Source organism: Panthera uncia, assembly GCF_023721935.1.
Source record: "Panthera uncia isolate 11264 chromosome A1 unlocalized genomic scaffold, Puncia_PCG_1.0 HiC_scaffold_17, whole genome shotgun sequence".
NCBI classification, from domain to species: Eukaryota; Metazoa; Chordata; class Mammalia; order Carnivora; family Felidae; genus Panthera; species Panthera uncia.
The window spans coordinates 701,315-713,311 of NW_026057577.1; the positions used below are offsets into that span (position 1 = coordinate 701,315).

General features: G+C 34.3%; 1 protein-coding gene across 1 annotated transcript; it reads right to left on the bottom strand.

Moving 5' to 3' along the window:
* Positions 1-4,398: 4,398 nt before the first annotated feature.
* On the bottom strand, positions 4,399-10,021 carry LOC125935342 (olfactory receptor 2T4-like). The gene is made up of 2 exons (XM_049648955.1): positions 9,990-10,021; positions 4,399-5,356 (listed from the first exon to the last, which is right to left on the bottom strand). The coding sequence occupies exon 2, from the start codon at positions 5,353-5,355 to the stop codon at positions 4,399-4,401; it is 957 nt and encodes a 318-aa protein (XP_049504912.1). The 5' UTR covers position 5,356; positions 9,990-10,021.
* Positions 10,022-11,997: the final 1,976 nt, after the last annotated feature.

Genomic DNA, 11,997 nt, shown 5'->3' on the forward strand with positions numbered 1-11,997 from the left:
ATGAAATAATTAAATAGAATTCAAAATAATGGAATGAAATTATGAAATTAATTTCTGGTTAAATTATGAAGTTATAATTTGGAGTAAATTGAACTGTGTATTTCTGAAAAGATAAACTTTCAAATATAATCATGTTAATGGACAATAGGTTTGGAATAATCTGTGGAATGAATGTAAATTTTAACAAGTTTTATAGACCCTGTCTTGATTCCCATTGACCTTCTCTCTCTTCTTCCCTGGCATGGACCTCTTAATTTCCCAGCATCCTTTGGTGTGGCTATGTGACTTAGTTCTGACCAATGGTCTGTGAATGAAATTGTGAACCAATGCCAGGGCTGACTATTGAGAAGCTCCCAGATATTCTCTTCCATGATTTAGGATTTATGTTAACTAGAAATGGGCCTCCACTGTGTTTGCAGCATTATGTATTTTAAGGTTTGCTACAGTACTCACTTATGTAGTGAATATACATATATTTACATCAATAAAATATTTGTTATTTGGAGACATATATGAATGAAAATAACTTATGGGTTGCATGGTTCTCAAGATTGATGCTGCTTCTGTGAAAGGGATAAAGGATAGAGACACAGGGTGATTGACATTTTTCTTGAAATGATCTTTTTATTCTCTGTGAAGTCACACCTGACTTTACAGCACATTATAAGGTTGGGAAGGGGAAATTAATTTTAAAATTACCTGATGATGATATCTTAGGCTATACTTATAGGACTATCTTAAAAAAAAATCTTTGTTTATGCACTTATTTATTTTCTTATTTTTTTCAACTTTTTACTTAAATTCTAGTAAGTTACCATATATTGTAAATTGATTTCTGGTGTAGAACTTAGCGATTCATCACTTACATATAACACCCAGTGCTCATCACAAATGCCCTCCTTAATACTCATCATCCATTTAGCCCAACCCTTCACCTCCCCTCTAGCACCCTTCAGTTTGTTCTCTGTATTTAAGAGTCTGTTTTTTTGTTTGCCTCTCTCTCTCTCTCTCTCTCTTTCCCCTTTGTTCATTTGTTTTGTTTCTTAAATTACACATATCAGTGAAATCATATGGTATTTGTATTTCTCTGACTGACTTATGTTGCTTAGGATAATACACTCTAGCTCCATCCACATCATTGCAAGATATAACTATATTCTTTCTGATTACTAAACCCCATTCTGGGATGGGCTTAGTATTTCAGAATTCTAGCTGCCATTTACTGCTTTCCATGTATGTTCAGGGGATTTTATATGTCCTATGGTGGAAGTTAGCAAATGGCGTTAGATAAGCCAGTGCCCATTTGTGCCTCACTGGTTTCTCAGCCAGCAGAGTTAGTCTGTGTTACCCCTAAATTGGTTTCTGCTGAGACAAGACAGCTGCTATTTAGAATTTGGGATGCCATGTTAGCATGCTCATGTTCTTCCCAGTATGCAACTGGCTGTGAAGTTCTTTAACCCAGAAACCTCTTCTTTGTACACCTAAGACTCTTTAAATTCACAGTTATTTCTAAATGTCCCCAATTAGGAAGCTCAGTAAATAATACTGAACTTTATTTGCCACAGCATTTTTTGAAGAAACCTGAATATGTCAATGTGTGTATGTGTTTTACGTAGTATGTAAATGTTAGTTTTAATGTATATAATTATGTTTAAGAAGTCTCATTTTTAGTCATCTGTAGAAAATGGTTTTGTTCATTATATTTCTTCAACTGTTATTTTTTAACACATTTAAGAAGGCAGAAATTTTATGAAAAAATAATGCAAGCTTTTCTACCTAATGCATGTTGGTTAATTCTAAATTTGGATGAAGAATTCCAATAAAGGTCCTTACTATTCTCTGGAGGTTGTAGAAACCTGAAACCTTGTTACTATGGGTTAGAAGTGATTCATTTGGCCAAATGCTGGTTGTATCACTATTTTTATACATTAATAAAAAATTTGAAAATTTTAGACTATTTTATAGCAGCTACTTATTTGATACTAATAAGAAACTGCATTTGAGTGCCTATAGCCCATCTATTTCAGTTTTTAACTCTAAACGAAAGGAATTTGGAGCAGCAATTTTTCCTCCCTGTCTGGGAATTCTTAGTATTAGACACTATATATAATTTGATAAATAACTTTCCCAACTGCATAGCTCTTGTAAAATCTTATTAGTAGAGACTATGGAAAATTATATTTTAGATACATTACTTAAAAGGATAGTCATTCTAAAAACATGTTTAAATAAATATTTTTGGTTCAAGATAGAGTAATCTTTAAAAATCTTTAGAATAGGGGCATCTAGGTGGATCAGTTGGTTAAGCATCCAACTGTTGGTTTTGGTTCAGGTCATGATCTCATGGCTTCATGAGTTCGAGCCCCATGTCAGGTTCTGTGCTGGCAGTGCAGAGCCTGCTTGGAATTCTCTGTCTCTCCCTCTCCATGCCCTTCCCCCACCCACACTGTATCTGTCTCTCTCAAAATAAATACACAAACATGAAATATCTTTGGAATAAAAAAAGCATATTTTATTTTATTTTATTTTATTTTATTTTATTTTATTTCATTTTGTCTCATTTTGTTCTCCATGTTTAGGGTGTTATAAATGGAATCATCAAATGTATCATTATAGTCCAGAAAATTGAGGGATGATACATACAATTTTCAATTACTTTAAAGTATGCATATTGTATTAATTCAGTTTTACTGCAATAAAAATTTTGGAAATTGGTTTTCTGATATTGTTTCTCCAAACACTGCAAGATCTTTATTTAACAGTTATGAACTAATCCAGTGTGTCAAGAGAAAAAAATGATCCATCTGATTCTTCACCAGTTGGACATAGCCCATTATATAATTGTAGACATGCATCCATGTCTGTGTTTTTATGGAACAGGTTCATCAAGGACTCACATACTCCAAATATCCCCCTCCTACCTCCAATCCATCCTGGTGTCAAAGTATGGCCCGTTCCATTTAGATCAACACCATTTAGTTCATTTTTACTCACTTGGTCTCTCTACTTGTCATGCTGCTGCACTTCCCCAATTGACCACTAATGTAACATTTCTAAAATGCATATCTAAACATTCTACTACTGTTTGTAAAACTCTGGGTCACAGAAGGAAAATAAACTGAAGGAAAAGAAGTGCCTTTTCTGTGGTATCTTGCCCCTGAGAAAGCCTCCTCTGCCCCAGCCTCCCATACTCATCAGAGAGCACATTTAGTCAACATTCAACATAGGGCCCCAGATTCTGACCTCAGTCCCCCTTTTTTGACCAAATTTGTGTATCACAGGTAGAACAGATGTGTCATTGTGAGCTGTGCACTCTCACATGAGCATCAAGGCATATCATATACTGTATGGCACTTGTTTGCATATCAAACTATGCAGGCTCAAATTCCTTGAAAATAGCAACAATGCAGTATTCAGATTTTAATCTCATTTAGCTATTTTGAAATATAATATACTATAAAATATCTATTGAATAATTGAATAAATGAGTGAATATTTGATATCCTGATTATCTCTTCTCTCTCCCTCTCTCTTTCTCTCTCTCTCTCTTTGCCTAATAAATTACATACTTCAAAACTTGGCTCAGATGTCACTTGAAGCAAGGAATCTCTCCTAAATGGAAGGAAGCTTCCATTCTGAGTTCATATTTTTCCTACAGTTTCTTATACAGTAGGGATGCAAAGCCCATCATTTGGTGGGGCTTTTAACCACTAGATGCCTGCAGTTTTGGACCATGTACACTTAATGTGCATTATCATGGTATAGCAAATTAAGGGATGATACAAAGTAGGAAGAGACAGGATTGTCCCAGTGATAATTAGTCACATTTAAATGAGCATCTTTTATAAGATATTATGTGATTTACACTACCATCAAACAGAACACAAACTAAAAAAGGGAGGAAGACTGACATTTTAACTGCTTGTGTGCGATAATTATATATTTACAGAAAATTAGAATGAATAAGAATGGTACAAACCACATTCACATACCTTTTACCATGACTCAACAATTCTTAACACTTTTTACCTCTTTTTCTTCATCACCTTTCTTCTTCTTTCACTTTAAAATGGATTTTATAGACTCAGATGAACTTTTTTTCTTTAAATATTTTAATTTATGTATTTTTAAGAATATGCAGGATGCAGTTCAGTAAATACAACAACTCAACAACTTCAGTAAATATAACATCAATATAAGATAATTATATAATATATTTTGAAAGGAGAAGAATTAGAAAATTTAAGAGTTTTATAGTACAGGCAGGCAATTCTTCAAAAAAATGTAAAAGTGAGATAAGACACCATGGTATAAAATTCTAAGAAATAAAGTTGACATAAATTTCTGAACTTACAATGTGTAGAGAAGGAAAAACAATAATGTCAAGGTTTTCTACTTTTAAGTTTTGTGAAAGACAGGTTCCACATTCCACATTTTCTTCAGAGCCCCCATAACATCCTTATTTCTTAGACTATAGATCAAAGGGTTGAGCACAGGAGTGAGTATTGTGTAAAAGACAGATACCATCATGTCCTTCTCAGGTGTATGGTAGGACTTGGGGAGCATGTAAGTATAAATGGCAGCCCCATAGAAGAGGATGACCACAGTCATGTGGGAAGAACAAGTGGCAAAGGCCTTCTTTTGGCCTTCTGCTGAGTTCATCCTATGGATGGTGATGAGGATAAAGTAGTAGGATCCTGAAATGACTGTCACAGGAATGAGAAGCATGAGGACACAGCACAAGTACATGAAAATCTCATAGATGGAGGTGTCTGAACAAGACAGTTTCAACACCGCTGGGACTTCACAGAAGAAATGATGGATCTCCCGAGATCTGCAGAAGGGGAAGGTCATGGTGATGGGAGTGAACAAGAAGCCATCCACTGAACCCAGGAACCAGCAACCAGATGCTAGAAGGAGAAACACCCTAGGGTTCATGAGGACTGGGTAACGGAGGGGATGGCAGATGGCTACATAGCGGTCATAGGCCATAGAGGCTAGAAGAAAAAATTCTGAACCTGCTAGTGTCACATAGAGAAACATCTGTATCCCACATTCTGTGGTTGAGATCTTGTTCATACCCATGACTTGGTCCATGAGCATCTTCGGCACAGTAACAGAAATGTACATTATGTCCATGAGAGACAGCTGGCTGATGAAAAAGTACATGGGGGTGTGGAGGTAGGCATCAGAATGTATCAGTAGGATCAGGATGGTGTTTCCAGTCAAGGCCATCAGGAAAGCCACAAAAATCACCAAACAAAGTAGAGCTGGGTGTTTGGATTCATTGAAGATTCCTACCAGGATGAAATCTGACCTCGCAGTGTAGTTAGCCACCCAGTTGGTTTTCTCCATGAGATTTCACTTGAAAAACATAGGAAACCTTTAGGATTAATGAATCACTCATGGGACACCACACACTTAAATGAATGTTTAGTGGGAGAGAGAAAGAGAGAGAGGAAAAAAAAATGATTATGTTGACAGAAAGAAATTCCATGGTCCTATAGATTTGTAGATTAAAATTACCTGTAATTCTATAAATATACCAGAAAACTAATAATACACAAATATGAGTAAAGAGAATTTATAACATATAGTGAGGTTGCATTGTTAAAAGTCATGAGCTTACTTTTTGATACAGTCTCCTTTACCAGTAGCCATGTAAATTTGTTTAGCTATTGCCCTAAACAACACCAAAGATGAATCATATGTATGTATATATATATATATATATATATATATATATATATCTCTCTTTTAATATATATATATATATATATATATATATATATATATATAAAATCACTCTTCTAGAATTTTTGTTGTAGATCTCAGAATTTCATTAACCTCTTTTGTCTAAAGATCCAACTGAGATCTTGAATACTCTCCAAGGTGTATTCTGTACAAGAAAATTTTAACATTTTGCAGAGCATAGACATATCAAATCATTGCATTCTACAACTGAAACTGATAGAATATTATAAGTCAATAGTATGCCCCCCTAAAAGAGAACAATCTAAAAAGTAACCATGACACAATTTGGGGAAAAATCTATATGAAATGTTTGAACCCCCTTTTTCCTATAAGAATGAATCACACTGTGAGGCACTGTGATTGTATGGAGTAAGCCACAAATCCTCCAAAACAGGTCATGGTCATCACCAATATACCAATCCCTTAGATAGCCTAGGGACATCATTTTGGAGTCCAGACTCTGAGGCCAGACTGTGGCTGTGGGTCCAGCTTATCCTCTACACCCTATTGCTCCATCTGCTCTACATACAGAAAAAGATGATAAGTATAATGTCTTGCCTTATGTATAGTTAGGAGTAAATGATGAAGTGCTTAGAATATTACTAGTTACAGATGAATAAGCATATAGTATATAGTGTTAGTTTAAATGATTAACTATAGTAATAATTATGCAGAATCTATGTAGGAGATGGGTGTTACTATTATCATTTGATAATATAAGATCCATTTTGTCAGTTCACCAGTTTAATAACTATCTATGCATTTAAGAATTTGATTTGATCATCTTTTTAGTCCTAGACAACTAGTGTGTGTATATACGCATATATGTATTATACACATTCTTATTATGTATGCATATAATTATTTGATATAAATATATAAACTTTAAATGATATATAGGGGCTCCTGGATGGCTTGGTCAGTTAAGTGTCTGAATTTTGATTTCAACTCAGGTCATGATTTCACAGTTCATCAGATTGAGTCCTGCATTGGGCTCCACACTATCAGCACGAAGCCTGCTCGAGATTTTCTCTCTCCCTCTCTCTCTGCTTCTCTCTCTCAAAGTAAATAAATAAAAGAACTTAAAAAAATGAAAATATGTATATATTTCTTATCTTAACCCTGATTAAGCAGAGTTTTATGTAAAAATCCATCCAATTTGTATCTAGTACATGTTTTTCCAAGTTGAAATTCATCTCCTTAAAGTTTCTACCATTTGCTTTAAATTTCAGAGGACAAGAAATAGGATTTAGAGGGGCATTGCCATTTTTCAGAGAAGAGTTTACTTTTTTTCCCAAATGCTACCTACTTTAATGCACAAAGCAATTAATTGTTCATGAAACTGACATGCAGAGAGGAAAACTGAACAACACTAAGATATTTCTGACTTCAATTTACTGTTTCTTCTCCTATCTTGCTGCTCATAGCCAGCCTCTCTATCAGACACTGAGGATGAATGAAAACCTCATTAAACTTAGCTAAAATTAATGGAGGTCATAGTCAGTCTGTTCAGAAACTAAAATAGAAATGTGATTTACAACAGAATTCTAAAAAAGCTATAAAATAAGTAAAACAATGAACACAAAACACATCTGACCTTTATTAAGAGAATAAGTATTACCTTCTTTTACACTTTCTCTTATTAAATTTAAATCTATACAACTTTTTAATTTCTGACATATTAAGTGTCAAAGTTCAAAATCCCTTCAAAGAGGAAGGAAATATTGGCTCCTTTTTCTGGGAAGTGTTTAGAGGCAGTTATGATATCTGGATATTTCAGGAAGTATCTCCAAGTTTCAAATGAATTTTATAGTTGTGTAAAAATTCTAAAGCTAATTAAAAATAAGATGTTAAAGCAGTTGAGAACACGGAAAATGATTTTGTTTTCTTAATAAAAATATACAACAAAATTTTGACACATAGCATCAAAAAATATAGTCTTTCTATGATATCCCACCCTCACTGATAGATGATATCTGAGCATTCTGAAAAATAAAAAACAACAGTCTGATAAACTACAAAACACACCTGCTGACAAAGTCTGTATTTGTGGTCAAAATAAAGTGAGGACCAGTATAGGGAGCAACAAATGTGAAGAACTTGAGGCTGCTTGCTGGGTGAATGGAGGGAGACAAGAAGGTTACCAGGGAGAGGGGGTCACTGGGAAATTTCTGCTGCACTTTTGTACTGTGGGTCACTGAACAGCCCACCTGGGATACCAGACACAAAAGGGAACATGGTCTGTACCGTGCATGGCAACTGGCCCCTCTGTTCTTTGTTACTCTTCTCTAATATAATTCCTTAAGTTTAATGTAAACAACTTAGTATATATTAACACAGAAAATTATTGACAGTGGTGGTGGATTAATATCAAACCTTTATTTGAAGCTCACAGCATCCTAGAAATTGTTCTAATGCTTTATTATATTTTATCTTTCCCAAGTCCCTATGAAGTACATATTCATCTTATTTTCTCCTTTTACACATTAAAGAATTCAGATTTTGAGGATCTGCTTAACACCACACAACTACACTGAGTGAAAACTAATGTCTCAGACCAATTTGAGCCCACAGGTTGTAACTATGCCTCAGATTTTGGGAGGACATAGTCTTCTTTCCATAGTATAGATAACTTGGGTATTAGGGCACCCATTGTCAGTTTCATTAGAAAATATAAATATGGTTGAGATATTTCTTTCTACTAGTTTCTAACCCAGAAATGATGCCCGCTCAAAGTAAAATCAGTAGCTCTTCTGTAGAATTTCAGTCTCAGGAGAAAAAAAATGCATTAGCCAATCATATAGCAAAACTGTATCTCCTTCTGGCCACAAGTAATTGGAAAGAAAAAAACCATTTTTTTTAAATGTGCTATACAAAAATATTCAAGAGAAAAGTACATTTTTTTTCTACTTACAAATAGATAAAAAAAAATTTAGGACATTTATTCAGCAACCAATGGAAAATATCAGAAACAGAGGAACAAATCAAGATAGCTAGAAAATAATCACCCTTTTTGCACTTGTAGATCTGTTTGTCTGGTTGAATCCACCATCAGATGATATAGCCAGTCTCATGCAGATGGACTAATGGAGTGTGACCAGGTTAAGTGTACAGAGAGAGGTAGGAGATCTTTACTATGCCCATTAAGCAGGTGGATGATTTCCTTTCAATAAATCCCCTCTGAGACTATAAAGAAGAATGCAATTATAAGAGCTAAAAGAAACAAATCATAATATAATAGTAAAAAAAAAGCTAATAGATATCCCGGTTGCGCTAACCTGATACTTTTTTTCTGTTTTAAGTCTTTTATTGTTAATGTCAATACATATCAAAATCTTAAAGACCGCTAATACTACTCAAAAATCACATCACTAATGAATCCTCAGCTATGACATATATGAGATAGTTTTCATGTAGCCTTTTAATTTTAGAAAATAAATATTTCATGTAAGTGTAAATATATATATGTATATATATAAGTAAGTGTATATATATATAAGTGTATATATATATATATATATGTAAGTGTAAATATATATATATATATATAAATTTTAAGTTCAAGGAAAATATTTGAAATATATATTTTTCTTTTTAAGTTTTACTAATATAGAATCTAACATTCATAGTTCAATTAATTTTTCAAATATAATACCATTAATTAGTACTATTGTTGAAAATAAAATTGAGGGGTGCCTGGGTGGCTCAGTCAAGCATCTGACTTTGGTTCAGGTCATGATCTCATGGTTTGTGGGCTTGAGCCCCGCATCGGGCTCTGTGCTGACAGCTCAGAGCCTGGAGCCTGCTTCAGATTCTGTGTCTCCCTCTCTCTCTGTCCCTCCCCCCTCACACTCTGTCTCTATCTCTGCCTCTGTCTCTCTCTCTCTTTCTCTCAAAAATAAATATTTAAAAAGTTAAAAAAAAAAAAAGAGCCTAAAATTGAGGTGGTCTCTTTCACGTTTTTTTAAAAGACTTTTTTTTCTTTAATGATTATTCATTGTTGAGGGAGAGAGAGAGACAGAGTGAGCGGGGGAAGGGCAGAGAGAGAGGGAAACACAGAATCTCAAGCAGGCTTCAGGCTCCGAGCTGTCAGCACGGGGCCTGATGTGGGTCTCGAACTCAAAAACTGTGAGATGATGACCCGAACTGAAGTCTGATGCTTAACTGACTGAACCACCCAGGGGCCCCTGATCTCCTTAATGTTTTGTTTTTGTTTTGTTTTGTTTTGTTTGTTTTTTGTTTTTTTTTTTTTGTTTTGTTTTTTTATCTTGACCCGTCCTCATTGGATTGCTGATTGTATACTTTCTGCTGTTATTCACATGGAATCTACAATATTTTTAAAAATTTTAATGTTTATTTTATATATATATATATATATATATAGAGAGAGAGAGAGAGAGAGAGAGAGAGAGAGAAACAGAGCACAAGCAGGGGAGGAGCAGAGAGAGAGGGAGACACAGAATCTGAAGCAGGCTCCAGGCTCTGAGCTGTCAGCACAGAGCCTCAAGTGGAGCTCAAACTCTGGAACTGGGAGATCATGGCTTGAGCTGAAGTCAGATGCTTAACTGAGCCACACAGGTGCCCCTGTGTTATTTTAATGTTACTTTTTTTTAATCAATTTTTTGAATTTAAAAAAAAATATATCTTATGTTTTAAACATAAGATAAATATATCTTACATCTTATGTTATCTTATATCTTTAGATAAGATATCTTATCTAAATATATCTTATGTTTTAAAACATAAGAGGGGGGGTGCTGGGAGAGGAGCAGAGAGAGAAGAAAACACAGAATCTGAAGCATTTCCAGGCTCTAAGCTGTCAACACAGGGCCCAAAGTGGGGCTCAAACTCACAAACAGTGAGATCATGACCTGAGCCAAAGTCAAATGCTTAACTGACTGAGCAACCCAGGCACTTTCTTTTTTAATTTTTAACAAAACATTTCCAATTGAAATGAGTAAGTCAAAAGATTAAAAAGCAGAACATAAAGAATATAGTCAGTGATACTGTAATAGTGATGTAATGGAATAGATGGTAGCTATATTTGTGGGGAACATAGCATAATGTATAAACTTGTCAAATCACTAAGTTGTATCCCTGAAACTAATGTAACATTGTATGTCAGCTATACTCAAATTTTTAAAAAAACTTCCAGTTTTATTGAGACATAATTGACATATAACATTGCCTGAGTTTAAAATGTATGAGATAATTTTATATGGGTATATACTGTAAAATTCTTTACTACAATAAAATTAGTAAACATATCACTCAATTCACATAATTGCCATTTTGTTGTTGTTACAGTGAGAACATTAACTCTCTACTTTCATAGCAACTTTCAAGTATACAATGCAATATTATAACCTATAGTCACCATATTATAATGTATAAGGTTAAAGTAGATAACATGCTGATTTGATACATATTTATATTGTAAAACACACCTTCATCACATCGAATAATTACAATTATGTAACAATTTTTTCTGGTGAGAATAAGATCTACCCTTTTAACAGATTTACATTCCTATAATCCATAATCACAAGGCTGTTATTAACTTCAGAATTTATTCATCTAACTGGAAATTTGTGTGCTTTGACCAAACCTTTCCCACTTCCCTCACCTCCAATCCCTGGTAGCCATCACTGTACTCTGTTTCTGAGTTTGGCTTTTTAAGATTCTACATACGGGGTGCCTGGGTGGCTCAATTGGTTAAGCATCTGACTTAGCTCAGGTCATGATCTCATGGTTTGTGGGTTCCAGCCCCATGTCGGACTCTGTTCTGACAGCTCAGAGCCTGGAGCGTGCTTCAGATTCTGTCTCCCTCTCTCTCTGCCCCCCCCCCCACTCATATTCTGTCTCTCTCTCAAAAATAAATAAACATTAAAAAATAAGATTCCACATACAAGTGATATTACACAGTATTTGTCTTTCTCTCTCTGACTTACTACAGTAAGCATAATAGCTCCAAGTTGTTGCAATTGCCAGGATTTCTTCTTTCTCACAAATGAATAATACTCTATTACATATATGTAAGTCTATACATATATCTACATCTGTTTCTATTTATATACATAGATATAGATTTTATATCTACAATCTATGTCTACTCTGTCTCTATATCTAAATCTCATATATTCTTTATACATTCATCTGTTGATAGATACCTAGCTTTTTTTTTTTTAACATACTTGTTATTGTGAATATGCTGCAATAAACATGGGAGTTCAGATAACTCTT